The 25,636-nt window shown below is 38.3% G+C and overlaps 4 protein-coding genes across 5 annotated transcripts; 1 reads left to right on the plus strand and 3 right to left on the minus strand.

Moving 5' to 3' along the window:
* Positions 1–1,542: 1,542 nt before the first annotated feature.
* Positions 1,543–12,740, plus strand: LOC122275755 (protein DETOXIFICATION 44, chloroplastic). Its single transcript, XM_043084970.1, has 13 exons — positions 1,543–1,981; positions 2,072–2,193; positions 2,517–2,672; positions 2,795–2,937; positions 3,531–3,666; positions 8,881–8,977; positions 9,078–9,178; positions 9,608–9,771; positions 10,513–10,584; positions 10,708–10,824; positions 11,365–11,460; positions 11,536–11,657; positions 11,993–12,740. Exons 1-13 carry the CDS (start codon positions 1,686–1,688, stop codon positions 12,057–12,059), a joined length of 1,689 nt encoding a protein of 562 aa, XP_042940904.1. The 5' UTR covers positions 1,543–1,685; the 3' UTR covers positions 12,060–12,740.
* A 508-nt stretch (positions 12,741–13,248) lies between these two features.
* On the minus strand, positions 13,249–16,303 carry LOC122275756 (dehydration-responsive element-binding protein 2E-like). The gene is made up of 3 exons (XM_043084971.1): positions 15,998–16,303; positions 14,063–14,792; positions 13,249–13,954 (listed from the first exon to the last, which is right to left on the minus strand). Exons 1-3 carry the CDS (start codon positions 16,006–16,008, stop codon positions 13,610–13,612), a joined length of 1,086 nt encoding a protein of 361 aa, XP_042940905.1. The 5' UTR covers positions 16,009–16,303; the 3' UTR covers positions 13,249–13,609.
* A 2,329-nt stretch (positions 16,304–18,632) lies between these two features.
* On the minus strand, positions 18,633–21,644 carry LOC122277430 (putative protein TPRXL). Of its 2 annotated transcripts, none has more exons than XM_043087401.1 (3): positions 20,729–21,644; positions 20,457–20,554; positions 18,633–18,912 (listed from the first exon to the last, which is right to left on the minus strand). In XM_043087401.1, the coding sequence occupies exons 1-2, from the start codon at positions 21,608–21,610 to the stop codon at positions 20,498–20,500; spliced, it is 939 nt and encodes a 312-aa protein (XP_042943335.1). In that variant the 5' UTR covers positions 21,611–21,644; the 3' UTR covers positions 18,633–18,912; positions 20,457–20,497. The 2 variants fall into 2 exon arrangements, with proteins under 2 accessions (XP_042943335.1, XP_042943336.1); XM_043087402.1 differs by having other exon boundaries at positions 18,633–19,085.
* Positions 21,645–21,732: 88 nt separating this feature from the next.
* LOC122277429 (probably inactive leucine-rich repeat receptor-like protein kinase IMK2) lies at positions 21,733–25,058 on the minus strand. Its single transcript, XM_043087400.1, has 2 exons — positions 22,808–25,058; positions 21,733–22,653 (listed from the first exon to the last, which is right to left on the minus strand). Exons 1-2 carry the CDS (start codon positions 24,771–24,773, stop codon positions 22,031–22,033), a joined length of 2,589 nt encoding a protein of 862 aa, XP_042943334.1. The 5' UTR covers positions 24,774–25,058; the 3' UTR covers positions 21,733–22,030.
* Between the last annotated feature and the right edge of the window lie 578 nt (positions 25,059–25,636).

Genomic DNA, 25,636 nt, shown 5'->3' on the forward strand with positions numbered 1-25,636 from the left:
AGGTGGTATCATGATTTTGTAACAACATATTATCAAGTAATCCTAGTGCTCCTATGTTCAAAATTTTGCTTTTACGTTCTTGGAGAAACAAATTTGAGGTATTTTCCTTTAAATTGTACAATGTGTACTTGACTGAAACTCATTCTCAAAAGTATGTGTACCTCTGAGATTAGTTTGAATGTTGTTCTGAACACTCAAAGTCAATACCGATAAAAAATATTTATCAGATAATATTAAAGGTTGTTAAAGAGTTAGATAATTTTTGTTATAGACAAAAAAGGGGGCATCAATTTTTGATACGATGCATAAACTTGAAATTAGCTTAAAACAAAATTTCTTGGTTAAGGTTATGCTCTCTAATTTATTATTATATGGATTGAGTTAAATTTTATTTATATTTGACTTGGACCCAAAATAAATTGCTAATATTCAAGGTTGACACTTTTTACTGAGAAATGATATTTGTAGTTGTGGAGTACGTCAACGTTGTGTAATTATTTTGAAAAAATAAATAAATATGAGATTTATATAAAAAAATAATTTAGATTTTACTTTTTTAAAAAATGATTATGTGGCGCTTATATGAATTTTAACACATCACATCACACATGGCACCCAAAGCTATATGATACAAATTAAGAAGTGGCACATGTCTAACAAAAGAGTAAAATTATAAAAAAATATGAAAGCTAAAAAACATTTGAAATAAAAGTATTTAAATTAAAAAATTAAAACATAAGGGAAAATAACCAAACAAACTCAAAAAAACCAAAATTGCAAAAATAACAAGAGAAACATACAACTACAAAATTTGAAAACGATGGTTGCCCATATATATATTGGTTTTTTTCATTTTTCAAATCTTAATAAATAATAACAATATTGAACTAAACATCTTTTAATTTAAAAAAGAAATTTAACTTTTATACAATCATTTGCCTAAATTTCGGGCAAAAATCAAAACAAAATGACCTTAACAAAATCGTAGTGAAAGAGTTTATCATCTTAACCCATCCGTTTTCACAAACCTCAATACAAACAATAATTATCAAGTACTCCCAAATATAGATGTGATATTTTCTCAAAAGTTTATTAAACCAAATGTATCCGAATTTTTAAAATAAGTAATGTTATACATCATCGTAGAACGTACAAAGATGTGTAATTGTACATCATAGTACGTGTAATTGTACATTTTGTAAATATCGTTGTTTCTTTTAAGAAAAGGAAAATACTAGATTTTCTATTAGGAGCTACCGTTTTCAGTATTTTTTTAAAATTATTTTTCTTAATAATTAAGAAAAATTTGTTTAATATCATAAATTTTTTTATTTTTTTAAAATATTTAAAAATATTAAAAATAATGAAAAAAAAAAAAAAAAAAAACAAACTCCTAAGCCTAGCTGGAGCTCCCAGCGGAAGTCCCAGCGGCAGAAGGCTTCCAAAAAGACGAAGAGAGGGTCAGAGGGTGTACGAGCTTTACCTAGTCGGATTTGCTAGACAGGCCGAGCGAGGGTCGTAGAATTGTAGTACACGTAATGTAAAGGAATTGTACTGACTATTGTGCATCTCTCGATATTTACAAACGCATGATAGATACGTCCTGTAGATAAAGGACTGCTAAAATATATGGTTGCCGGGCTTTCTTCACTTCCCCTCCCTTCTTCTCTTCGTCGTCTCCCACAATGGCGACCGCTCTCTCGCTTCACCATCCTCTTTGCCTACGCTCGCTGAAGACTAATTGCTTTTCTTCATCTAAATCCCCAACGCTCATCCGAAACCCCGTTTGCTCCGTCCGTCTTCGACCCGTTCCCCAATCATCAACTCAGACGCACGCTGACAGTGGCCGCCCCTCTCTAGAGACTCAAACTCCGCCCCTTGATGACTCAAAACCCGAAGCTTCGCGTAATCCTGTCGACCCGAATCCTCCATCCACCTCGTCCATTCCTTACTCCTTTTCTTCTCTTTTTCTTCGTCTAAGGTGCGCCTGATTTCGAAATGCTTTGAGCGTTGGGTTTCAATTCCAAGGTCTGAGTTTCATTTTGAGGTAGTTAATTTTGGGGTTTTGCAGAGATGGGATTAAGTTTGATGAGCTCGGGGTGGAGATATTGTCGATTGCATTGCCTGCTGCGTTGGCTTTGGCAGCTGACCCGCTTGCGTCGTTGGTTGATACAGCCTTTGTTGGCCATTTAGGTACTTCTGTTTCGCTTCAGTTTGTGGATGTGGTATACGTGACATCTATTTGAATGATTGTGAATTCGGAACCTTGTGTTTGAGTCATTTTTTGGGACAATCTGTGTCTTTGAACTCGTTAACGCTACTTTTAAGCATTGGAATGCTGCATATCTTATCCAGTTTTGGAACGGTGTTCTGGGATGTCTTGCTTATTAGGACGTGTGCAATTTCAGTTCCATATTTCCTATACGCACCATATATGATGGCCTGTTTTCGTCTTGCTTGTTGGATGACTACCACTAAATAAGTTTTTTTTCCCTCTCATTATCTTTCTCATGTAGGATCTGCTGAACTGGCCGCTGTTGGGGTATCGGTTTCAGTTTTCAATTTGGTGTCAAAATTGTTTAATGTGCCATTGCTCAACGTCACAACGTCCTTTGTTGCCGAAGAGCAGGCCTTGGTTGGTAAAGCGGCTGAAGATTCCAGTCAAATTGAGGGTAATTGTTAAATGTAGTCTAGCATATTATATCAATATTCATTTTGAGTTTCTAGGATTTTGATTTTGTACCCTTTTGTTTTTAGTCTTATTGGGGTGTTCCGTTTTTTGGTTGTTATTAAGATGGCATGGGTGAGCGCGAAGGCAAGAAATTGCTTCCCTCAGTATCAACTTCTTTAGCACTTGCTGCTAGCATTGGTCTTGCTGAAGCTGTTGCACTTTCATTCGGCTCGGGTTTCTTAATGAATATCATGGGTATACCTGTTGTACGTAGACTTAACTTAATGACGAATTTAATTACCATTGCTTTATTTATTATCAAAATATTTATATTATGTTTATAATCATTGTTAAATTTAATAATTATATGTTGATGGTTATATTCATGTAACGAAATTGTTGATGCAAATGTCTCTCCCTTAACATGATAGGTTGTATAGATTTTTTTCTTTGAAGAAAATTGTTGGATATCTAGAGTAAAAGATGTAAACCTTTTATAGAAATTTAATGATGAATATGAAAGTGTGTGAGGAATGGATTGAGCAAATCAGGACACACTGTGAACCAGTGGGACGTTTTTGCAATGAACTCTAGGTGAAAGAATAACCACAAATTTGAGTCTTTTAAGTGAAATTTCTGAATGAGCATCAATCATGTGGGAAATTGTCATAGCCTGTCTTGGAATACCTAAATATGGTAAATCCTATTCATTGGAGCCTCTAGTCTATTGCAATGCAGTGCCTTTTATATTTGGTAGTTTTTGGATATGATGCAACTTTTTCTTGTATGCTTTTTAATATAATACTGAAGATATTGTTTGGAAAGTGTTAATGGGGTTTGATACTTCGATCTGTTGTAGGACTCACCGATGCGAGTGCCAGCTGAGCAGTTTCTTACCCTTAGGGCATTTGGCGCTCCACCAATTGTAATTGCACTTGCTGCACAAGGCACTTTTCGTGGATTTATGGATACAAGGACACCACTTTATGCCATTGGCAAGTTGCAGCATGTCTTCTCTCTCTCTCTCTCTCTCTCTTGATTGGGTGTGTGTGCACATGAACAAACACATTTACATCTGCAGTTGTGGCTTTTGGCTTACATATATGTTTATGTGAACTCATACATTCAAGTTTATATTCTTTTTGCATTCATGAAAATGAGCTTTGAACAGAATTTCTCAGATAGTTAATTCTGAATCAGTTTTATGGATCACAAACTTCTAGAACTTTTGGAACATATGTTGTGACAGATTGATTCTACCTATCCAAAAAAAAAAAAAAATTGTGATTGAGCAGTAATGGAAACAAGATAAAAGTGGAAATATGAAAACTCTGTATATTATTGATTGTGAATCTGCTTGTACAGTGGTGGTATTTATACACATAAGAGGCTGAATATTGTTGTAACTGTAAGGGACATATATGACAATACACAATATATTCTAGACTATTCTGTTCTTGTATACTGAGGTGGTGTAGAGGCTGAGCTGTCCTTGGCATCTTTGGTGAGTGTAGTGATATTGTTAACATCCCCCTGCGAGCCAAGCAGTCCTATAAGGACTGTGAGGCTTGACCGAAGTGTGCAAAACCTTGAGACTGAAAGAGGCTTTGTAAAAATATCAGTAAGTTGATCCTTGCTTGAGAGAAAGGATACTTGAAGAGTTTTGGCATGAATGTGATCCCGAACAAAATGAAAATCAATATCAACATGTTTCGTGCCAAAGTGCATAACTGGGTTCACTGAGAGGTAAGTGGCTCCCAAGTTGTCACAATAGAGAGTAGGTGGTTTGGGCAAAAAAATACCCAGTTCAGATAGGAGTGATTGTATCCAGATTAACTCACAAGTTGCATGAGCCAAAGGTTTGTATTCAGCCTCAGTGTTGGACCTTGCAATAGTGGCCTGTTTCTTAGAACTCCAGCAAACCAAATTTTTACCATAGAACACACAATACCCTCCAGTTGATTTTCTGTCATCCGGGCACCTGGCCCAGTCAGCATCAGAAAAGGCAGCTAGTGCAGGAGACTGAGATGGAGTGATTTGCAAACCATAATCCAATGTATGCTTTAGATAGCGTAAAATACGCTTAACAGATTGCTAGTGAGAGATGCAAGGAGCATGCATGTACTGACACACCCGATTCACAGAGAAAGATAAATTTGGCCTAGTAAATAACAAGTACTATAAACTGCCCACCACACTCCTATATAAGGATGGATCGTCCATGGATGTAGAATCAAAAGCAGAAAGCTTACTAGAAGGTGACATGGGGCTATTCGCAGAGTTACAGTTGAGCATATTTGTTTTATTGAGCAAGTCAAGAATATACTTTTTCTGAGATAATACAAGGCCATTAGCATCTTGATGGCATTCTATGCCCAAAAAATAGTGAATTGGTCCCAGATCTTTAATTGGAAACTTAGCACTCAACAGAGTCACAAGTTGATCTAGCGCATACTGATTTGAGCCCGTAAGTACCACATCATCAACATAGACTAAGAAATAGATAATAACAGACTGATGCTGATAGATAAACAATGAAGTATCAGACTTTGATACACGAAAACCCAATTCAAGTAGTTTGGAACTCAGCCGTGCATACCACGCACGAGGGGCCTGTTTAAGGCCATAAAGAGCTCGATTCAATTTGCACATGAAATGAGAAAATTGTGGGTGAATGAAACCCATTGGTTGTGACATAAAAACGTCCTCATCAAGTGTGCCGTGCAAGAATGCATTTTGTACATCTAGTTGATGTATCGGCCAGCCAGATGAAATAGCAACTGAAAATACCAACCTGATTGAAGTAGGCTTTACCACCGGACTAAATGTTTCTGAGTAGTCCAATCCTTCAAGTTGACTGTAGCCTTTGGCTACAAGGTGCGCCTTTCTACGTTCTATGGTTCCATCGGACAGATACTTTGTCTTGAAAATCCACCGACAGCCCATGAGATTTTGAGAGGTAGCAGGAGGAACTAGTGTCTAGGTTTTGTTGGAAAGTAGGGCATCAAACTCAAGTTGCATGGCCTTTCTCCATTCGGGAAACTTAGATGCTTCGGTGACAAAGGTGGGTTCGACAGGACTGGCAGCAGAGGTTATATGGGCACGAGGGTGAGGCCATGAAATCGTACCATCGGTTCTTATTTTGGGAAAATGCACTTGAGATTTAGCTCTTGTTCGCATGGGATGACTGGAAGACACTATCGGCAGAGAGGAGACATGGGTTTGAGATGAAGGAGATTTAGACGTAGGAGATGATGCCCTAGGGGAGAGAGGCAAAGTGCTGGAGTCAGGTGTGGGCTCAGTGGGTTGAGAAGATGCTGTGGGCTGAGCTGAGTTTGGGCCGGAAGACAAAGAAGATGAAAGAAGTGAGTTTGAGTCGAGGTTGGGTCCAGTGGGGTTTAAGGCACGGGATTGAGGTGCAGGCAAAGTAAATTGAAGAGTGGGCCTTGAACTAAAATCAGAGGAAATGGGCCATGAAGAACTGGAACTGGACGTGCTGGAGGAAGGATTGGCAAAGGGAAACACATTTTCATCAAATAAAACATCCCGAGAGATGTATAGCCGGGTAGTAGGAATATGAAAACACAAATATCCATGATGATCCGAACTATAACCAAGAAACACACATGGGATTGAACGAAAATTCAACTTGTGTTTATTATATGGTCTGAGGTTAGGCCAGCAAAGACAACCAAAAGTTTTAAAAAAAGTGTAATCTGGTCTTTTGTGAAATAAGATTTCAAAAGGAGATTTATTGTGTAAAACAGGTGTGGGCATTTGATTTATTAAGAAAACAGCGGTGATAAAGGCATCGGACCAGTAAGTTTGAGGTGTGAAAGAATGACCAAGTAATGCAAGGCCCGTTTCAACAATATGTCGGTGTTTTCTTTCAACGGAACCATTTTGAGAATGAGCATATGGACAAGAGAGACGATGAGAAAGTCCAAATGAATGTAACAAAATATTTAGAGATCGAAATTCACCTCCCCAATCAGACTGTAATGCTCGAATTTTTGTATTAAAAAGAGTTTCTACATGACGCTTGAAAAATAAAAAGATAGAGACTACATGAGATTTACATTTTAAAGGAAATAACCAAGTAAATCTGGTATAATCATCGACAAAAGACAAGTAATAACGAAAACCACCACGTGATAGAACTGGAGCAGGACCCCAAACATCTGAAAAAAGAAGTTGTAGAGGAGCAGTGGAGCAAGAGGCAGTAGGTGCAGTTTAGCTTGGCAGCAAGAAGAACATAAACTAGATGTAGATGGAGACGCTGACTTCACAGGCAGAGAGGCTTGTGAGATTATTTTCTGAACAACTGACATAGATGGATGGCCTAAACGCAGATGCCATTGAGATGGAGAAACCCGAACAGCCGTGTGAGCTTGAGGTGAAAATAAAGCAGGAGGGAAGATGTACATCCCATTGCTAGTAGGACCTTGAAGGAGTATTTTCTTGGTGCGAATATCCTTCACATAAAAACAAGAAGAGTGAAATTCAAAAAATACTGAGTTGTCTTCACAAAGTTTTCGGACAGAAATTAAATTTTTGGAAAGAGAAGGCACATGAAAAAGTTGAGAGAGAAGATTGCCAGATGTGGATGGAAGGGTTGAGCTGCCAACATGTTGAATGGGTAGAGAGTTGCCATCTCCAACAAGCACCTGTTCATCTCCTTTGTACTCAGATGGATTAAGAGTTAGATTGGAAAAGTTGTGAGTAAAATGATGAGTAGCCGCAGAGTCTGGATACCAGTTACTGTCAGCGGAAGAGGCTGTGTCATTAGTGAAAGATGGAGCAGAAGTGAAGTGAGCTGAAAGAGATGGAGGTGGAGGTGATTGATAGCTATGATCAAATCTATAGTAACAAGAAACTGCAGAATGTCCTGGTCTATTGCAAACTTGAGACGAGGGGCGATTTTGGGAAAAATAGGATGGAGTGAACCGACCACCATTTTGACCTCTTGTACGGCCTCTATAACCTCCTCTGCCTCTAGACATACCACGACCTCTGGGATTGAAGTTGGGAGAATTTTTTGTGGTAGAATTAACTGAGAATTCGGGTGAAGCAGTGAGGTTGGTCTGTTGATGAGCTAATCTGGACTCATGAGTTAGCAAGTAACTATATACTTGTGAGGGACTGAGAGGTATTATTTGTGTAGTGATTGAGGTAAAAACCGAATCAAAATCAGATCCCAAACCAGCCACCAAATAAATGATGAACTCAGAGGAGGTTAGAGTTTTACCAGCAACAGCAAGAGTGTCACGAAAGAGCTTAGCTTTTTGATAATAGTCAGCAATGGAATCGGATCCCTTCTTCAAAGTGTTCAGTTGATACTGAAGTTGCATGACTCTGGCCTGCGACTGTGCCTCAAATAAATCTGCCAGAATTTTCCAAACTTCACGTGAAGTTGAGGCATCAAGGACATGAGCAATTAAAGACTCGGACAGAGATGAGATCAGCACACTCATGATAGCCTGATCTTGTTGTTTCCAGGCTAAGTATGCTGCGCTTGGTGTTGTAGAGTTTTTGTCAAACATCTGAGGGGTGGTAACAGACCCATCAATGTAACCATAAAAATTCTGACCTTTGAGGTAAGGCATTAGTTGTGCCTTCCACAAAAGGTAGTTGTCATGGTTTAGCTGAACATTGATACAGTGAGTAGAGGAGGGGAGGGAAAAACTTGTGCTGAAGGTAGGTGTTGAATTTGGAGAGGGAGGCATTGGTGTTTCTGTCATGACTGAGCTTTTGGATGTGAGCCCTATTTGGCTCTGATTACCATAATGGAAACAAGATAAAAGTGGAAATATGAAAACTATGTATATTATTGATTGTGAATCTGCTTGTACAGTGGTGGTATTTATACACATAAGAGGCTGAATATTGTTGTAACCGTAAGGGACCTATATGACAATACACAATATATTCTAGACTATTCTGTTCTTGTATGCTGAGGTGGTGCAGAGGCTGAGCTGTCCTTGGCATCTTTGGTGAGAGTAGTGATATTGTTAACAAGCAGTAGCATGACCGACCAATCAAGTTATTGATTTCAACTAGTTAGAATCATACATAAACCATATACACACATGCATTAATCAGATTGCCCTTTGGTCACATCAAAGAAGGTTCAACAAGTAGATTTTCCTTTTTCATGAAGGGATTGCTTGTAGTATACATGATGATGATGATGGACTTTTGAATATCAGGTGCTGGCAACTTGCTTAATGCAATATTGGATCCAATATTGATTTTTCTTCTTGGTCTTGGCATCAGTGGTGCTGCGATTTCTACTGTGATTTCTGAGTACGTCATAATGTGGTAAACTTTATGATGCTTGATGTTCTGTGAGTTGCATATTTGCTTTAATTTTTTCTCTCCTAACAGATTCTTTCATGTCACCCAGATATTTAATTGCTTTTATTCTTCTCTGGAAATTGAGTGGGGAGATTTCGCTGATTTCTCCAAACATTGATGGGAGAAGACTTGCCAGCTATCTAAAATCCGGTATGCTCACTTCTAGTTTATGGTTATCTGTCTGTTTTGCTCTTTAATGTTTGGAAGCCTTTTGATAGGAAAATCTAAAGAAGAGAGCTATTGTTTTGAATTATTGACTGATATAGGCATGTATCTTAGTCGTGCTTTTGTTGAATTTATGATTGAGTCACAACATTGATTCTGTTGACATTGTTCTCTCAACAGAATCAATGTTATAATAACAGATTATGGGTAGCAGGTCTAGTATCAATTTTTCTGTCATGTGTTTATGCATTTGTATGGAATTTAAATTTTATGGAATGTTCTGTATTTTCCTTTCATGGCTTATCAATTATCATCAAATCAAATTCAGTTGGCTACCTTATGCTAAGCAAAGTTTTTTAATTAGTAGATACTAAACCAAGTGAGTGTACTAGTACTGATTATTGCATTTTGCAGGTGGGCTTCTCATTGGCAGGACCCTAGCTGTGCTTGTAACCATGACATTGGCAACATCGATGGCAGCTAGGGAGGGTCCCATACCTATGGCTGGTTATCAGATTTGTGCACAAGTTTGGTTGGCAGTGTCTTTGCTGACTGATGCTTTAGCACTTGCTGGTCAGGTATAGCTTACATATTGACTTATCACTATGTCCAGATATAATCAGGTTTTGTGCCTCCAAATTGACCTAGTATATCAGGAGTTGCTTGGCAGCTTTTGTGGATCTCTGTAGAATTATTTCTTTGTGACATGCATAATTACCCTGGATGATTAGAATCTCACTCAACCATTGGAGATGCTTTTGAGGTGTACCTAATTGGTTTATTGCCTGCCTAGACACCTACTAGTCATGACCGACAAAAGAAATGAAGTTTTAGTAAACCTTTTTCTATTTTTGGAAGAACATCAGATATATGAATACTAAGTTTGACTTCAGAAGTTCCGATGGATGAAAACCTTGGAAGTGCATTCTACTTACTACATATCACCTGAAGTTCACACCAATCTTTCCAATTTTTTTATTTGAAAACATAACTTCATGCCATTAGGAAGCACTTTTGAGCTTATTTATGTGCAAGAATCCATACTTTATTAATTATTTTAAAAAATTGTGGTAAAATCTGCCGAAGACCAAATTGCTGGCTAGTCTAGGGAAGCTTCCGGAAAAGTCTAAAATCAAGAGCTTATCTAAAAAAAAAAAGAAGTCTAAAATCACCTACAAAGGAGGGTATAAAATCATGATGCACAGATGTGCACACACATACACAGAGGACACATTCACAAATACAGACAGAAGCTGCAACTAGTGATGCGATAGTTGCATCTTTTTTAAATCGTCTTTACATGAAATTATTCTTTACAGGCTCTTCTTGCGAGTGGTTACTCCCAAGGAAATTATGGAGAGGCACGTCAAGTAATTTACCGAGTTCTTCAGGTTTATAATAATTTCCTATGATTACCATTTTGAACTACTTTGATTATTTTTTTTTGTCCCAAAAGAACAAATATGAGAACTGACATGATAATTTCATGTTATTTTTCTTCTAAATTTATGCAGATTGGTTTAGGAACTGGAATTTTATTGGCTGTCATTTTATTTCTTGGGTTTGGGGCATTTTCTAGCTTGTTCACTACAGACGTGGAAGTTCTGAAAATTGCCTGGTCAGGTATTCTGGTAAGAAGCTACAAAATATGAAACCTTTTCCAGTTGGGCACATTTATATGTTTTGGGTAGATGCTGAGAATTGTCTATTGGTTGTGGTCTTTCTGAGTTATATGATATGGAGTAAGGGCAGCATATTTAGCCCTTTCAGGTCCAGTTAAGTTAGAGTGTGAACCCATCAAACCCACTGTAAATTCTCACCTTTTTTCCCCAGGTTATGGACTGTGAAGATAGTATGCAGTACCTAGCTTTAAACAATATGCTGTAGATTTTAATTTACCTGTGTGGTGAAAGCTCTTGACATTACTCAGTTTAGATAGGTTATTTTAAATTTTAGTAAATGCAAAAAAGGGCCAGGAGCCCTAGGTTGATCCTTCTTTTACCTGGATGCTATATATATATATATATATTTTTTTTTTTGATAAGTAAATGATTGCATTAATAATAGGCATCGCCTGGATGATATTGGACAAGAATTATTATTATTTCATTTAGTAATTTCTTGTTACAAATGATTCTGATGAGCATATCCAACATGTCGCTCTTCTGCAGTTTGTAGCTGGATCACAGCCAATTAATGCTTTAGCATTTGTTCTTGATGGGCTCTACTATGGGGTTTCAGACTTTGGATACGCTGCCTACTCTATGGTGCATCCCAATTCCTATTGTAATGACGTGCTTATTTGATATGTTCTCCTTTCTTAGCTCCCTTGTGATAAATAGGTGCTTGTTGGATTGATCTCCTCAATCTTCCTACTTGTGGCTGCTCCGGTATTTGGTCTTGCTGGAGTCTGGATGGGTTTGTTTTTCTTCATGGCCTTGCGTGTAGTAGCTGGAATTTGGAGGTAATATAATTTCTGATTCAATGTCAAGTGCATTGTTAGAATTGATGGACAAATCAGGTATCGACTGTTACGTGGTACTGTTTGACGCATACTTCTTCCTTTCTTTTATTTATTCTTTTAAAGGTGGGAGGGGGTGTATCTTGCTTACTTTATCATGATAATTCCAAGCAGATTGGTTAGCTCATAAGGTCTTTAGCGTTCTCAAAATAAGTTTAGATTTTTGAGCATGAATTTCAGAATAGATGATTTATATTTGGGTATATTCATATCCACCTGTTATTATCGGACTACTCTTTTCTTCCATCCCTGTAACTCTTTCAATAAAATTCCCCCAGGTTGGGCACTAGAAGTGGACCATGGAAGATGGTCTGGTCAGAGTTGAAACAAGAAACGGAGATATGATCATGTTCTGCATGCCAAAATTTCTGCCATCTGGTTTGCACTCTGAGTTCCATCAGGAACATAAAACATTATGCTGTTAGAAATCCTGGTTTTGAAGTTGATCAAGCAACCTTTTCCCAGTGCTCAAATCACTGGGTCAGGATATTAAACAGTTCTGAAGCTACAAGGATTCATTAATCAGAGTGGGATTTTTGTCAGCTGCTAACAACTTAATGGATACGAGTCTGGCTGGTTTGACGAGGAGGCAGGTACAATGTATTATTGGAGGTGGCTAAACATAACAAGGATTTGAAGGGCGAGTTTTCCTCCTTTCTGGGCTATTATCAGGTTCGTATATCTATCAGAGTTTGTTGTATATTCTTCGAGCTCTTTCTTTACAACCATGTCAGTTACAAAGTGGGTAAATGCAGAGATATGTATACACATGTATTTTCCGATAATTAAGGTTTGTGCAGTAATTTAGGAATATTTATTTGTACGTAAAAGAAATTTTCAGGTTTTAGGAAAGATCTTAGAAGGATTAAGTTTTTTAATATCTGAAAGACTCATTTAATTTAGGGCTCATAATGGGGCTTGTATAGGGGCTGATTGTGGCGTTAGGCTCCTCATGTGTAAAAATGCCCTTGTACTAACAATGACTCGCCATTTGATAAAAGTTTTTGTGCCTATTTCTAATTACAATTCCGAAAGTCCTCTTGCTGTGATGGTCTTCTATTTCTCTCTCTTGGGAAGTTTGGAAAAAAAGCATGCTGTAAGAATGCTTTTTCAAATAATATTTTCAATATGTAATACCCAGCAAGCTGAGCTGGCAAGAGTTCAAAGCATTACCACTTGGTTTGAGAGTTCTTGCAGGATGTCTAGAAATAAGTCAGATGTGAGAATTTATATTCCGGGAATCATATTATATTACCAGTATTTCCAAATGTTAACATAGGTACATTTCCGAATATCTAAATTTTTATGCATCGCATTTATATCTGATACAGTCCACATTGTCTCTTGAACTTTGTCCATAGAGTATGTCTTCTACTTTGTCTTAGATAGAATATAGGGTCATGTTCATTCTGTTTAAGACAGAGTATTGCTCTCTCTCAAACGGTTGGTTTGTAAGAGTTACAGCATGGACAAAATCATGTCAGTCACAAAAAAATTTGTGTACTGAAAAGTTATTAACATTGTAGTTAGCTTGTACTTTGTAAACCTGGTCAAAGTTCATTTTACATTTAAAAAAAGAAAAAGAAAAAAGAAATAAAGAATCTGGTACAGCTCAAACTTTCCATCAATAGTGTCTGTCTACTGAAAGAAGAAAAAGGATGTACATATGAGTAAAGGGTGCGACTAACCCTACCAAAATAGATGCAAAGACTCGAGAGAAAACATTTCAATTTGCCAAAAACGTCCAAGCAAGGAGGCATGCGCACTCCAGCTCCAAACCACACCAAAACGTCAAGATCGAACTCCTATGTTATTTAGGAATATTAAAATGGAAACTACTGCTGCTGCTGGTCCTAGTCCTCCAAAACATGAACACAATTATTGGCAAAGATCTATCATAAAAGCATTTCCCAGTCAGAGTACAATGAATCAAGGAATTTTTTCTCTTCTACTAAGGAAAAATCATAATCCGGCCTCAAGCTATCCAGATTGACACTCCCTGTTAAACATGACTGTCCACACTGTTCCTCCAATAAGCCAAAATCAAAGTCGTGCCTCAAGACATCCAAGCTTCCATCCGCACCCAATTGTAACTCCCGCATATGATTTGAGTTGCCAGGCAAGTATGCATCTGGACTCTGCAGCTGGTGAGGAAAATAGTCCTCAGAACAATCAGGTTTCTCCTTTAAATGTAGCTCCTGAATATGATTTGAGCTGCCAGGCAAGTAAGCATCGAGATTCTGCAATTGGCAAGGGAAATAGTCATTAGAGCAATCTAGTTTCTCCTTCAGATGTACCACCTGCATTCGATTCGAGCTGCTAGGTAAGTGAGCATCTAGCTTCTGCACCTGGTGAGGAAAATAGTCCTTAGAGATATCAGGTTTCTCCTCCACATTGTCGAATACACAATACTGATAACGTTTTGGATTCAGCTTCATTGGTTCCTCAAACACGCAAACCTTAGAACAGTCTTGTTGTTCATTTGATTCCTCAAACACGCTAACCTTAGAACAGTCTTGTTGTTCATTTGATTCCTCATCAGCAACTTCAGAGTGATTGAGCCTGCTTACAGCGGACACTTGATTAATAATTGATTCCTTAACTTCACAAACCTCAGAATTACCCGATGATGCTTCAAACTCTGTTGGTGAGGTTTTAGATGTATCTGAAGACACTGATTCAGCACTTTGCTCAGGAAAGTTAAGGCGCGACAAAGAACCATACATAGCCCTTGCAGCTTCATCATAAGCAAGAGCTGCTTGAACAGCAGTGTCAAAAGTACCAAGCCAAAGTCGACTTCCCCTTCTCGATGGTACATAAGTCCCATTAAGTGGTTGCCGGATTTCAGCAACCCACTTGCCCCAAGTCCTCTGCCTTACACCTCTATATTTGCAGTGCGTGTTTTCAGGGCCACCTTTTCCTCGCATGCACCCCTTTCTCGAGCCCTTGGCTGGAACCTTACGTATCACATCTACTCCATCTTTTCCAGCATCAAGTTCATCGTTTAATTTCTTCCACTTTGCTAGAGTCTCCTCTATCGAATCACACTCAGTGCATCTCTTCCGCAATCTTCTTTGCCTGCAAGCATAGACCAGAAAGATCCTTTAATTAGCCATGTCAAGTCAGCAAGTAACAAGTGCAAAGCTGATTCAGACATCCCTACTCCCCCAACAAAACGAGACAGATAAATAGTTCTACATGAAGCTTAAAGATTGGATCCTATTAACCTATCTTTAAGTGCATAATCTGTAATTAAAAATAAAATAAAAAACCATACTAAGGACTAGTTATCGAGTAGACGTTGATAGAATGAATCCAAAATGAAAATTTTAGCTACTCAATTACATCAAAGCAAACAGGGGAATGATTAACTAGAAGGCACAATTATTTTCTCAATGAGATCTAGTTTTGGTAAACTGATCCTGACATTATGGCTCCGTTTGGATACTAAGAGGATCTCAAGTCATCTGTGAATTGTAGTGAATTGTTTATGAATAGTAGTGAAATAATCTAAGAATAGTTGTGTTAGCATCAATAACAAAACTACTAATTCAAAGGGACACGGAATGATTATTTCATGTACCAAACATCTCAGTGATAAAATAAGAAACAAATAAAAAGGAGTAAGCAAGAAAGAGAAAAAAGCCCTATTTTGTGTTAATCTAAGAGAACTCATATAAGCCTTAAAATCCTAGTATGAACTCACAGCAACACCATCTATTGAGTTCTGGGGTAAAAAAAATTAACTCCAATTCAGTAATGTCACCAAATTACTCATTAAACCCCTCGGCATCCATCTCAACAAGTTGCTGCAGTAACTCAGAAGCACCCACCCTTAACAAACCTGGACTGTACTCGATATTTATCCACTCTCATCGTTCCTAGAGATTCCTGTAGTCCCATCCACCGTACGTCCACCAAGGATGGAGGACTAGATATGGAATCATGGGAACACCATATCCATATGTACAATACATAAGAAAATCAACCACATATAAAAATTAAAGCAGACAAGTACGTTCAAGAAACAGAGATCTGGACTTGTCTATTTGCCACCCTAGCTCACACAAAAACCTAAGAAAAGCACATCAAACACGAGTAACAGTTAAGTACACTGATATAAGATAGAAAAATATCAAGAAACGTAGAAAAAAATGGGGGAATAAGTGCTATTAAAAATGATGATGAAAAAGACTCGTCAAAGACGAACCCGCATGACGAAGACTAACATGAAGAAGAAGACTAACATCGTAATAGCCCAAAAAAGGAAACCCATGACTCACCCGTCAGCCATCTCTCTGACTTGGGACTCGTTCAAAAGCCTCGGCGGAAGCTCGAGTTCTAAACTCTTGGAAGGTATATTACAATATTTGTTTCTTTGCTGTAGCGTTTTGCAGTGCTTGCTCTGTTTGTCTTGTTCAGCTTTCTTGATAACGCTGTATTGCAAGTTGCAACCTTTGCCTTGGAGACGAAGTAACTCTGTCAAACCGATCAACAAAGGATATCGATATAGAACTGTATATATATATATAGAACATGCCACCAGGCGCTCTCTCTGTTGTCGCGATGTTTCCTTTCGCGAATTGCATATAAAGGCTATATTTATGCAATGTGATCATAATTATATTGCCGTGTCATATCCTCGGATAGATTTGAGACATGTGGCTTGTGGCTATTTATCTTGGCATCCAAGCTCTCTCTTTTCTGTGTAAGTTAAGTTTAAGAATTCTTGGTTTCATTTCCATTTTAAGGTAGACATGACACGTGTGCAAAGTGTTACAGGGTGGAAGAGGATGAGACAAGCTTTGCTCCTTCTTTTATACTTTTTTTTTAATATTAAAAAAAGAAAAAAGTATGGCTATTCTTGCTTTTCAACACCGACACGTTTGTGTCCAAGCAAGTACGTGTCAGTGACTCAGTAACTGGATGTCATTATCCAAAGAGTTGGATAGTGAATAAAAGGAATGAAGTTGATCCCATTTAATATAATAGTTTTAGCCAACACCATTTGAATCTCCCTATTGTCGTTCGCTTTTATTGGTTGATGTCGAGCATATATTAGAGCAAAGGGGTTTGGCTTTTGCTTAGGGTTTTGATTTTTTTTTTTTTAAATCTATTTAAAAATTGTTTTTTATGCACTAAACATATTGATGAATTAGGTCTAATAATAATAAGAACAAAATATCTTAATATTTAATTTTATTTTTTTTTTCAAGTGGATCTTATAATCAAGTGGTACATTGATTCGATATAACTAAATAAGCCGTGCTACTCTACCGTCCAATGGCTTGTCCTACAGGCTAAATTTTATTTTTAAAATTTTTTCTTTTCATATTTTTAAATATATTTAAATATTTTTTAAAAAATAAAAAATACAATAATACACTAATATCGTTTTCTTAACTATTAAGTAAAAAAAATAATGATAAAAAATTAAAATATATGAACGGTCAAATGAGTGAATAAATTTATAGGACACATTAACATTATTCTAAGTAAATAATAGGTTAACACACCAAGCTTATAAATAATAAAACTCATGTGAGGTCCATAATTATGGGATCCATTGTGATGATAAAATAAAGTTAAAAACGCCAACAAAATCTTGCTACTTGAAAGACTGTCAACGTACCATTATTGCCATAACATGGGTGAACACTTACTGTAGATAGAAGCCAATGTTTTCTTAAGTTTTGCTTGTCCAACAAGGCATTGGTTTGGGCCTAAGCAAAAAACTCTTCAGGAAAATGACCTGAAAACGTTGGAAGTGACCAAATTTGTCCGTGGTTTCAGACCAATCAGATTCTGTACGGATCTCTCCTTAAGCACTTATTTGGATTTAAAGATAATATAATATAGTTTTGGATAAAAGATAAAATTTGAATAAAATATTATTTTTTAATATTATTATTATTTTAATATTTGAAAAAATTAAATTAAAATTTAAAAATTTTGAATTATTTATTATAATTTATATGAAAATGTGAGAAAGTTGTAATAATGAAATGAAATGAAGTAAGTTGAAATGCTTTTCAAATCCAAACAGGGCCTAATTGCTTTACTGCTTCTACAATTCTTTCTCGAAGCAACTCTCAACTAAATCTTACGTTTATTTAAAATTTAGAAAAATACTATTTTCACTACTCAAACTTATCGCTCAGTGTTACTGTTTGAATTTTTTATTTTTTATTTTAACTTAATGATTAAGAAAATATTTTTTAATATTATTATTATTTTTTATTTTTTTAAAAATATTTAAAAGTATTAAAAAATACATATAAGAGGAAACCAAAAAACAAACCCTAATTAGAACTAACGGTGGAGCTGGGAGTGGTGGCCGTATACCCACCCCAAAAATTTATCTTTCCAGACGACCTTTTTATCGGTCTGTTCGCCCAAAGAAGATGCCATCACCCGAACAATCTTTTGGTACACACCCTTTTTTTCCTCTCCCTAAATGTTTTATTTGAGCCATTATATTTTTATCGTTAAGTTTTTTTTTTTTTTTTTTTTTTTTTTTTTTTTTTTCCGCCATTTTATATTTATTTTGTTCATAAACGAAACAACTAAAATATCTCATATTTTACATTACATAAATACAGTCCATTTATTTAGAAATCATCTTTTTGTATCTTAGGTCTTAGTTACAAATAAAATATTATCTTTGGAACAAAACAGGGAAGTTTGTTCAGAAGTTCAGATCACTGTCAACAATATTTCTTATATTTATGTTTGGGAGCTAGAAATCTCGAACATCTGAGCACCAAAAATTCCCCGAAACCATTAAGACATAAATCAAGCAGGCCAAGGTTGAATGACAACTCTAATCAATCCTCTACAACATGGGCTGCTACGAGATATTCTTTTGGCAGTTAAAAAGCAAGCAGATAAACAACCAGAACGAATTTCGGAAATTTAAAAAAGAAAAGAAAGGGAATTTCAAATTTTCAATAGCAAAAGACGAACAAAACAAGGATAACACTATCAACACACATGACTTGACGATATAGGCAAAATTATGCCATCCTTCGTCTTAAAAACCACCATATACCACAACAAAATGACATATAAACTGTGGTTCCGTGGTTATCAGCCATCTTCAGCTCAAATGTCACCCCTCAGATCAAACTGCGGGGCGTCTTGCTAGCAGTTCCAGGATCTCTTACCGGTACGCTTCAAGATAAAATCATTCATTTTCCTGTTTTGGTTGTTTCCAGCAAAAACAAAAAAACCAAGAAGATAAATAAAGTGAGGCAGTGAAGGTGATTCGAATCTTCTTAAACCTTTTGCTCTCAAAATTCTAGCTCGTCATCAAATGAAAACTGAGCATGCTTCCCCATTGAGCCCACATAAGCATGTAAACAATAATCCCTTAAAAAAAAAAAAAAATCAGCAAGAGTTGTCCGTAATGTTTGTTGAATTCCAAGACTAAAATTAGAAGCACAAAATTAAAACTTCAAATGAATGGATAAAGAAGCAGCAGAAAACACAAACGTCACAACCATAGGTGGAAGAATGCGAAAAATCAAAAAGTAGAAGCTGAACGCACAAACCCCAACTTTCATACAAATTTTAAGAGAAGGAAATAATGAAAACGGGCATAGCCAGCCACAAAACACATAATGAAGTAAAAGCAAAGCTAATCACAAGGTGGACTATCTACTTGTTTCTAAGTGATGACCTTATCATAGAAAAAACAAGAGAACTGAAATTCCATTAACCCCACCAATCAGTGCAGGTCCATTTAAGCTGACAAGATCAGAAGGAAGTCCTAATTAGCTTTACCAATGGAATTAAGTGAATTCCAAAACTAGAAGTCTAGATTTGAGTCCAGAGCAAGTTGACATTATTTGAAGGAGTAAAGCACAAACTTCTACAGCACTTTTTTATTTTTTATTTTCTCTCAGGCATGCAATTTTTTATGGTATGGTGGCTTCTCTCTCTGTACCCTCTAATCTCCCCAAAGGGCCCAAAATATAGTTTTCAGGCATCAAATACTCACTTTATGGATAAGTAAAAAAAGACCTATTAGCATGAAGGGGAAACCTCATGTACAAACAATGTGCACACCAATCCCTCCCAAAAAGTCCAATAATAATGAATTACAATAAAAAAGAAAGGAAATAAATAAATCTAAAAAAGAAGTCACATCAGGATTTTGGGCACCAAATACCCCCCTTAGCAAAAAGTTTAGATGCAGTGATAGCCCCTACCCAAGGAGAGAGCATGGTTGTTCCGGATAGAAAATTGCTAGGTGCAAATTAGAGCATAAGATAAATCCCAGAACCTGAACAGATTAAGTGGTGCTTATGGACTTCGCATAATATCTGTGTAGTTGTCTTTTCACAACTGGAGAACTACTCAATCAAGATGATAATCCCTTACTCCAGAACCTAAAACACTGGCATTTGACTACATCATCTATATAGCAGCACGATATTAACATTTTTTGTATCCGAAAAACATAGTGACAGGCCCGAAATCAGACATAGTGTATTGTTTAGTTGAACCAAAGCAACGTGTTAGATAGTATTCTAAACTATAACTTAATAAACTTAAAAAATACCATGTTATTCGGCATAATCAAAGCTGAACTTTGGGATAATGGTCTGTTGAAAATACACTCTGATTTTTGTAAAAGTAAACGAGAATAAAGAAACCTAAATCGTCATCTTCGCTAATAATTACCCGCTGTTTGACTAAATCATGAAACGAAAACTCAAATAGGCGAAACATAATTACCTCGTATAGAATAATAAAAATAGACGCCAAGGCTATGGAAGTTACTCTGATCCAGCGTACCGAGCAGCTTTCTGCCTCAACTTCCTGTTGTGATTTTCCTGCAAGATTCAAATGGTATGATATATTTTGTATGACGATGATCAAGGTAATTCTCCACGGTTAAGCAGTTAAGTATATACAACGCCAATAATTCTTTAATTGAGAAAATCTAGTAACGGCATTTTTCAAAATTAGACCGAATTTGTTCGATAATTTACAAATCGAAATCTGACCTGCTCAAAAACCTTAGCAGAGCTCAACTCCACTTCCCTCGCCAAGTTCTTGATCTTGGCGAGCATCTTCTCGTACAAATCCTCCAACCCGGCCGTATAATTGGTGGCCTCGGAGCCCATCAGCCCACTCAATCTCCCGATCTCGAACCCTTCGGCACACTGATCGAGATGCCTCTGGTCCTCGGCCGCCTGCTTAATACGACTCGAGCTCTCTTCCTGCTCCTTCTTGTCCTCAACCATGGCTGAACTCCTCAACTCGCAGGCCAATGACGGAAAGTTAGAGTTAGGGCTAAAAGCGCCGTAGTGGCCACGGAACGCGGGGCCGATATTGACGATGTCGACGGACTTGGGATCGAAGGATTCAGTGGAGGCACAGAATTGGTACGCACGGTACTCGTGAGTGTGTATGGCTTGGTCAGGGATCGGAGTGGTGAGGAGGAGGAAAATGCAAGGGGAGAGGGAGGAGGAGGAGTTGAGGATGGGGAAGGAAAGGTTGGGCAGAGAGGAGAGAGATTCGGAGACCGAGAATTCGCGCATGGAGGGACGGAGAGGAGATTTACGGCGAGCAGAGAACCACCCAAGAAGGGAGGAAGAGGAGGAGGGAGCGAGGTGAGAAGGGTTGACACGGCCGGAGGGGGAGTAGAAGGAGAGGGAGGTGGAGGAGGAGGAAAGGAAGGAAGTGACAGTAGCGATTAGGGTTTCTGAGGAGGAGGAGGAGGTGGTGGTGGTGGATGAGTCGTCGGAGAGGGTGGAGGGTGTGAGGAGGGACACGTGGCCGAAGAGGAGACCGTCGATGGGACCTGATGAGGAGGAAAACCGTTGCATCAGGGAGGCTAGGGTTGGGCCCGATATTGCTATCTTCTCTACGGGAAGGTCGTCCATGGCAGAACACGAGAGAGAGAGAGATCTGATCGAGGAGTGAAGGAACGATTTGATGAGAGTAACAGAGCGTCTGTTTTGGCTTAAAATTGAACGACGTGTAGTTCCTTCGTAACAGTTGGAAATAAAACGACTTAAATCCCCGATGTTTTTATCATATAACTTGCGGATTTGTTACATAGGAAAGAACAATAATTTGAAAGAATACATAGTTCAACTACATGAGAAAAAAATAAAAACAAGAGCAACTCCTTATTCTCTTAATCAACCCCACATGGGCTGGTATTTAGATACACTTAAAAAAAATAATGAGAATTAAAGAATTTGAGCAGTACCTATCTCTCTCAGCTTCTATAAACCAAGTTAATATAATGATTAGAAAAAAATAAAAGAAACCCAACTATATATTATAAGCCAATTTATTCACTTGCTGATGGGGAATTTGTCTCCATCATCGCCTGCTGATGCCACTCCAGCCCCTTCATCACCTGGCTTAATCTCCTCCAACTGCTCCAGAACTTGCTGAACCTCAGGCCGTGCTGCTGGTGTGGGATCAACACAGTGCAAAGCTAATTTCAGTGTGTTTAACAGTTCATCGCCTATTGATTGCACATCCCTCATCAGTTCCAAATCGAACACTTCGTTTGTCCACTCCTCCTTTACAATTGATGCCACCCACTGGGGCAAATCCATCCCATTCACCCCCTCACCGGGTGATTTCCCTGTCAAGAGCTCCAATATAATGACCCCAAAACTGTAGACATCAGTCTTGGTGTTGCCCTTCTTGATCTTTGAAAGCTCTGGTGCATTGTAGCCGAGTGTTCCAGCAGTGGCGATCACATTGGTATTGGCAGCAGCAGTCATGAGGCGAGAGAGGCCATAGTCTGCAATATGGGCGTTTGTCTTCTCGTCGAGCTGTATGTTGCTTGATGTGAGATTCCCATGTATCATGTCCACCTGGGTGTGCAGATGGAGTAAACCCCGTGCAATGCCCTTGGCTATGTTCATCCGTGTAGGCCACTCAATGATGGTTTCTGGCCCGCGTGCTGCATACGAAAAGTAAAGGTTTTAGGTTTGGCATGAATAATAGCAAATGCGTCTAGCTTATGCCTCATTGGGATAGAACATAATATTTGCATATTCCTAACTTTTTCAATAACATTGCAGGGAATTAAAGAGATTGCTGCTGAATCAACTTACCATGGAGAAAAGATGCAAGAGTCCCGTTTGGCATGTAATCGAAAACAAGAAGCTTTTCTCCCTTTGGTCCCACGTAATAGGCTCTGAGGGCCAAGAGATTCGGGTATCGGATTCTGCCTAGTGCCGCAACCTCATTTTCAAACTCCTTGAGACCCTTTGTACTCTTTTCCCTCAACCTCTTCACCGCAACTTGATTACCATCGTCCAGTGTAGCCTTGTATGCAGTCCCATACGTACTCTTCCCCATAATTTCAGCAGTAGCACACAATAGATCGTCAGCTGTGAAGACAAATGGGCCATCAAAGTGAACTAATTTTCCACCGGTTTCAGCTCCCGACTCAACTTGTGTGCCAGCAGGAACTGCCTTCTCAGAGCTACTTGCAGCACCCCAGTTGGCGGCTTTACCTTTTTTTGCTTTTGAAGCAGCTCTTTTCCTGATCAAACAGCACAGCAAAATGCAGCAAAGAACAAGTAGAGCCGCCAGGAGGGCACCTGCTGCTATGAGAATTATGTCCTTGGTGCTTAGTCTGCGGTGATGGGGTTTCAAATTCCCTTGTGATGGAGCTGGAAGGTTCTGAGGTGGGGGAGAAGGACATTGGGTTGAAGAGCTGTACCCACACAGCTGAATATTCCCAGCAAAAGAGCTTGAATTGAACCTTCTGGAAAGGAGGGATGGGACGGGACCAGACAGATTGTTGTAAGAAACGTTGAAAGAACTGAGGTTTGCTAGCATGGCAAGTGAGGCTGGAATTTCTCCAGTAAAATTATTCCCAGAAAAGTCAATTTGTCTAATGCCTGAGATATTCCCAATTGTTGCAGGGATCTGGCCTTCTAATTGATTGTTCTTTAGGTTGAGTACTGACAGGTTTTGTAACCTGTCCAGTTCTTCTGGGATCTGGTTTTCAAGGTGGTTTTCCTCTAGATTCAAGGAAACAAGAGAGGAGAGGTTGGAAAAGCTGGCAGGAAAGCGACCATTGATGGAGTTGTATGAAAAATCGAGTCTTTGGAGCCTTGAGAGGCTCCCTAGCTCACTCGGTATGGTCCCGGCAAGGCGGTTATGGCTAAGAGAAAGCTCTTGAAGCCAACTCAACTTGCTAAAAGAAACCGGAATGGTTCCAGAGATAATATTATGATCAAGAGTCAAGACCTGAAGGTGGTAAGTATTCTTTACTGTTCCACCCCAAGTATTTGGAATAGAACCAGAGATATTGTTGTGCTGGAGAGCAAGGAGTGTAAGAGAAGATGGCCGAGTGAGACTACTTGGGATCGAACCAGTCAATGAATTGAAGCTAAGGTTAAGTCTGAATAGCCTGGTTGAATTCGCAAGACTAGGAGGGATTGTCCCAGTGAGAGCATTGCTACTTAAATCAAGAGTCTGAAGAACAGGACAGTTACCAATTGAAGGAGGAATAGAACCTGAAAGCCGGTTGTTGAAGAGGTAAACCCCTCTAAGTTTGGGAAGAAACCCGAGGGACCTAGGGACAGGGCCAGCAAGAACATTATCGTGGAGGCTGAGCTTTCGAAGCGCTGGAAGCTGCCCAATCTTCTCGGAGATTCGGCCGCCCAAACCCTTCCATGGAAGCTGGATGGCAATAACCTGTCCGTTGACGCATTTGATTCCTACCCAACGACCAGAACAAGCTCCATACCCAGTGTCGTTCCAGCTGCGCAATATGCCTTTGAAATCGATTAGCTCATGCTTGAAGGCACGGAGAGCTTGATAGTCTGCCTGGGTGACTACAATGCCATCCCATTGGTGGCCTGAAACAAGCTGAGAAGAGAAACCAAGAAGTTGAAAAAATAATAGAGTGTAAAGGAAAAAAAATTTAGGGTATCCCAATGGGGAATGATACTTCCGTTCATTTTTCCTATCGTGAATGAAATCTAACCGATCAGAGGTTTCTATTGATGGAAACTGTAATGGGTTAGTGACAAATAGACTCCTAAACTGACAATTAATGTCCATGAACAAGAGAGGGGGAGGAGATAGAGAAAAGAATATGAAGAAAGAGACGGAGGAAGAACTGCGAGTTATTATCTCTGATTGCTCTCTCCCTTCGAGTCTCCTTCAACTAGCAGCAAACCTAGAGATGAGAGTAGATTGAGGAGAAAGCTAAATAAGTAAGAAGAGATAACTGAAAGAGATAAGAGAGAGAGGCGGGACTGATAAAGAAAGTGAGAACTGAGGGAAGAGTAAGGAGTGTTGATTGGGAAAGAGATGGGGTTGGGACACCAATGTCAAAGAAGAATGGGGTCAGAGTTGTTTATCCCAACGGCTAGTTCAGGTTTTGGGACGTTTTCTGCAACGGTTTCGGGAGAGATTGACCAGGTCTTGAGAGAGAGTGAGAGATGCTGCTGCTTCTAACGGCTATATTCCATTGGGCCACATGTGCTTCATGTTTTTAATGGGCCTGAAAATGGAACCCCGAAATTAAAAAAACACTTATCTACCTGCCGTAATAAGCGTCGAAATGACCATAACAGCCCTGAAATTGACCAAAAGTCTATCATCAACTGGTTCCGGTCTGGTTTAAGGGAGAAATTATCTTTTACATCATTAAAAATAGTACTATTTCTCAATTCACTTAATTAATTATCAAAATTCTCAATTTGCACCCTAAACTACGAGATTTTAATAATTTGTACTTTATTAAATCTTATCATTAAGAGTGTGTCGTCTATCTTGTTTTTTACTAATATGAACAGTTGAATTTTAATCGATTATGAAAATTATCAAAAATTCATAATTTAAATTAAAAAGTTGAAAGTTATGACAGTGTAAGGTGAAATTGAAGGAAAAAAAGGGGTAAGGGTACAAAATTTAGTAAC

This window comes from Carya illinoinensis, chromosome 9, assembly GCF_018687715.1.
Source record: "Carya illinoinensis cultivar Pawnee chromosome 9, C.illinoinensisPawnee_v1, whole genome shotgun sequence".
Classification (NCBI taxonomy): domain Eukaryota; kingdom Viridiplantae; phylum Streptophyta; class Magnoliopsida; order Fagales; family Juglandaceae; genus Carya; species Carya illinoinensis.